This window comes from Phoxinus phoxinus (genome assembly GCF_949152265.1).
Source record: "Phoxinus phoxinus genome assembly, chromosome: 6".
In the NCBI taxonomy this organism is placed as follows: Eukaryota; Metazoa; Chordata; class Actinopteri; order Cypriniformes; family Leuciscidae; genus Phoxinus; species Phoxinus phoxinus.
The window spans coordinates 716,825-721,824 of NC_136881.1; the positions used below are offsets into that span (position 1 = coordinate 716,825).

Genomic DNA, 5,000 nt, shown 5'->3' on the forward strand with positions numbered 1-5,000 from the left:
CACTCAGAGATCCACTGGTTGACGATCACACGTTGATCTGATTGGTCAAGGTAGTGTGTGACGTCAGAAACACCAGCGATTTCACACCGTGTTTTTGAGACTGTCTTTGGTTCACTGCAGTTTTAAGCAGAAAATACTCAGCAATGCTGTCCACTTATGAACTTACACATGTGTGTGTTAAAGCAGATTAATAACACCACATACACACATAAACTACATTAAAAGCTGGATTTACACCACAGGGCGACTTTAATGAAGCTGGTAGTTCAGCTTATCGACCATCTAACGACATGAACATCCTCATCCAGCTTCTCTTGTAAAGGCACAACTGATAATTCATCAATATGTTCTTTATTTCAGAACTCTTATCTATCTCTGGATCTCGATCCTCCATCAGTGCAGGGCTTTAACCTGAGGAAGGTATTATGGAGTTAGAGGATAAACCCTTATGAAAGATGTTGAGTCAGGCAGATCTGTGTGTGTGTGTGTGTGTGTGTGTCAGGGCTTATCGCCACTTCTCCATCAGACGCTGGATCCACCGCCGGCTGTCCGAACCCCATCCCGAATCTCATGATCTAGGCGCCCTGCTCCAGTCTCGCGGCGCTGAGCTCCGATGCTCTCGCGGTGACCCGTCTCTCTCGTCTCGTTCTCTCTGCTCGCTCAGATCCTTCTCCTCGCCATGGACATCGGAGGCCTGACCACGGTGGTGGCCAACTCGGCGTACATCTCGGCGCGCGGGAGCTTCGACGGATCCGCCAACCCGGCGGCCAACCGGGACAAGAAGTACCACGCCAAACTCAAGCTCCCGCACATCACCGTGTGCGAAGACCTGCGGGAAACCCTGGACCTGCAGTTCAAGAGCATCTGCGTGGAGCAGCCGATCGGCAAGCGCCTGTTCCAGGAGTACCTGGAGACCACCAACGAGTACAAGGGCCCGAGCCGCCTGTGGAAGGACGTGGAGGCGTACGACACGGCCGAGGACAAGGACCGCGCTCAGAAAGCCGGGAAGATCCTCCAGCGCTACATGGAGCCGTCGGCTAAGCTCTTCTGCCCGTTCCTGCCGGAGAACGGCATCACGAAGGTGAAGGAGCGGCACCAGGAGGCGGCGGACGACCTGTTCGTGGAGATCCAGGCCTGTGTGTTCGACTTCCTCAAAGAGGTGCCCTTCACCTTCTACCTGGAGACCATGTACTTTAAGCGCTTCATGCAGTGGAAGTGGCTGGAGATGCAGCCGATCGGCGAGGAGTGGTTCCTGGACTTCCGGGTTCTGGGAAAAGGAGGATTCGGGGAGGTGTCCGCCTGTCAGATGAAGGGCTCCGGGAAGCTGTACGCCTGCAAGAAGCTCAACAAGAAGAGGCTGAAGAAGAGGAAAGGCTATGAGGTATGGAGGACAGCTTGTGCGGGTCTCAGCAAACATGAGTCCGCAGCCGGTGTGTGTGTGTGTGTCAGAACACTCACGGGGAGTTATATTTTTTTATTTTTTATTTTTTTATTTAACCAGGAAAATCTCTCTGAGATTAAAAATCTCTTTCACAGGAGAGTCCTGGCCAAGAATGGACAGCAGTTACAGTCACAAATTACAAATTGAAACGACAAATATACAATTAAGACACTTAAAAACAATTGCAAATCAGTGAGTCTTCTTCAAGTGATTGAATAATAGATTTAAAATGTTCCATAGGCACCAGAGTTTGTAATTTCAATTTCGTTTGGAGCAAATTCCATTTCATGTGTTCATATCTGAACTCAGCTCACGTTTATTATACAGCGCTTCTCACGGCTTTACAGAAAGTGCACGGCACAGGTCAGTGTTGTTATCAGAGGAGACGTCTATGCGTTTCAGAAATACACACACAAAATCACAGTTAGCTACTTTAGTGTTATAATTTAATGCAGATGCTCAAAAGTAACGTTCCGTAATGTTTGAAGAATGATGACATATGTTCAAAACTTAATTTTTTTGGAACATTCCACTTCAAACTAGGGCTGCGCAATATATCGAATTTATCGAATTATCGCAAATGTATATATCGCAATATGCATATCGCAACAACTTGCAATAAATGGGGTCATGAACAAAAGACAAATGTTTTTTTAGCTTTAATAAGTATCAGGATATATTTAATTCATACAGTGAAAACTAAGCAATGTTTTATTTTTATATTTTATGATTCAGTATATTTTATTAAATAAGCCTAATGTAGGATAACCTGAAACCATGTGGTTTACACTGATGTTAAAATAACACTTCTTATGCTACAGTAAACGCTGATGTTCACTTGCAGAAGTTAGAAGGATGTTTTCTTGTCATAAAAAGAATGTGAAACACATGTAGGTTATATCATTTTAAATATATCTTAAAGATAATTTAAGTTTATTTTACACACTTTAAGTATTATCGTATCGCATATCGAATATTGCATTATTTAAGAAGTTATCGCATATCGCATTTTTCTTCAATATCGCACAGCCCTACTTCAAACATTACGGAACGTTACATTTTGAAACAAGTTGCATTTAAAAAATGTAAGACGGACATCCAACTAAACATTCCATGAATGATGTATAAATAATGTTTTTGAGAACGTTATTAAAGACCAGATAACATTGAACTAACGTTCCAGCAACGTTAACAAAACGTTCCCTGTTAGAATGTGTTCAAATTACGGCTGCAAACTGGAGAAGAAGAAGAGCTGAGGAAGATCTGTGTTCATACGGGCCTCGGGAAACATGAGCGGATGAGTTCGTAGAGAATATATGTTGTAAGAACATTCACATTGAGTTAGGAAAGAGTTCTATCTGAATTTTATTTTATTTTTATTTTTGTAATGGTTATGTGAACATTGCTTTGTATCATTCTTCAAACATTATTGGGAATTATGGGTTCTCCGAACGTTCTGAAAAGAGTAGCAACATTTACTGAAGTTTGTGTACAAACGCTTTGAGAACGTTATGAAAGGAGATAACGTTGAACGAACGTTCTGTTAACGTCACTGGGGGAACGTTCTCTGTTAACACTGAATATGACCGGACACGGCCACACTTTACTCACTTATCTGTTCTAATTATTATAATAAATAATTATTAAATTAATAAGTAATTATAATGCTTTGTGAAAGCAGCTCGTGTTCGGTTGAGGCGAGTTATGAGTCGAAATGAGTTCATGGCAAATATACAGTCAAACCAACAGTATCCTAACTCAACATCACAGTTTATTCACTATAGTTTATACAATTATCATAAAATAATATATTTTTTGACAGGTTTTGTCCGTCCTTCTGTTAGACTGTCACACACACACACACTTCTGTTAGACTGTCTCTCTCACACACACACACACACACACAGTTGATATCTGACAGGTTTTGTCCGTCCTTCTGTTCGACTGTCTCACACACACACACTTCTGTTAGACTGTCTCTCTCACACACACACACTTCTGTTAGACTGTCTCTCTCACACACACACACACACACACACTTCTGTTAGACTGTCTCTCTCACACACACACACACACACTTCTGTTAGACTGTCTCTCTCTCTCACACACACACACACACTTCTGTTAGACTGTCTCTCTCACACACACACACACACACTTCTGTTAGACTGTCTCTCTCACACACACACACACACACTTCTGTTAGACTGTCTCTCTCTCTCACACACACACACACACTTCTGTTAGACTGTCTCTCACACACACACACACACACACTTCTGTTAGACTGTCTCTCTCTCTCACACACACACACACACTTCTGTTAGACTGTCTCTCTCACACACACACACACACACACACTTCTGTTAGACTGTCTGACACACACACACACACACACAGTTGATATCTGACAGGTTTTGTCCGTCCTTCTGTTAGACTGTCTCTCTCACACACACACACACACTTCTGTTAGACTGTCTCTCTCACACACACACACACACTTCTGTTAGACTGTCTGACACACACACACACACAGTTGATATCTGACAGGTTTTGTCCATCCTTCTGTTAGACTGTCACACACACACACACTTCTGTTAGACTGTCTCTCTCACACACACACACACACACTTCTGTTAGACTGTCACACACTCACATACACACACACACACAGTTGATATCTGACAGGTTTTGTCCGTCCTTCTGTTAGACTGTCTCTCTCACACACACACACACACTTCTGTTAGACTGTCTGACACACACACACACAGTTGATATCTGACAGGTTTTGTCCGTCCTTCTGTTAGACTGTCTCTCTCACACACACACACACACTTCTGTTAGACTGTCTGACACACACACACACACACACACACACACACAGTTGATATCTGACAGGTTTTGTCCATCCTTCTGTTAGACTGTCTCTCTCACACACACACACACACACACACAGTTGATATCTGACAGGTTTTGTCCGTCCTTCTGTTCGACTGTCTCACACACACACACTTCTGTTAGACTGTCTCTCTCACACACACACACACACACACACTTCTGTTAGACTGTCTCTCTCACACACACACACACACACACACACACACTTCTGTTAGACTGTCTCTCTCTCTCACACACACACACACACACACACACACACTTCTGTTAGACTGTCTCTCTCTCTCACACACACACACACACACACACACACACTTCTGTTAGACTGTCTCTCTCACACACACACACACACACTTCTGTTAGACTGTCACACACTCACATACACACACACACACAGTTGATATCTGACAGGTTTTGTCCGTCCTTCTGTTAGACTGTCTCTCTCACACACACACACACTTCTGTTAGACTGTCTGACACACACACACACACACTTCTGTTAGACTGTCTGACACACACACACACACACACACACAGTTGATATCTGACAGGTTTTGTCCATCCTTCTGTTAGACTGTCTCACACACACACACACACACACACACACACACACACACACACTTCTGTTACACTGTCTCTCTCTCACACACACACACACACACAC

At 43.4% G+C, this 5,000-nt stretch overlaps 1 protein-coding gene across 1 annotated transcript in view; it reads left to right on the top strand.

Annotated features, from left to right (window-relative positions):
- The first annotated feature begins 455 nt into the window (after positions 1–455).
- grk1a (G protein-coupled receptor kinase 1 a) overlaps positions 456–5,000 on the top strand; it is a 24,128-nt gene continuing 19,583 nt past the window's right edge. The window contains exon 1 of the mRNA XM_079615859.1: positions 456–1,381. Within this exon, the coding sequence (XP_079471985.1) occupies positions 680–1,381 (702 nt within the window). The 5' untranslated portion in view covers positions 456–679. The remainder of the gene's footprint in view (positions 1,382–5,000) is intronic.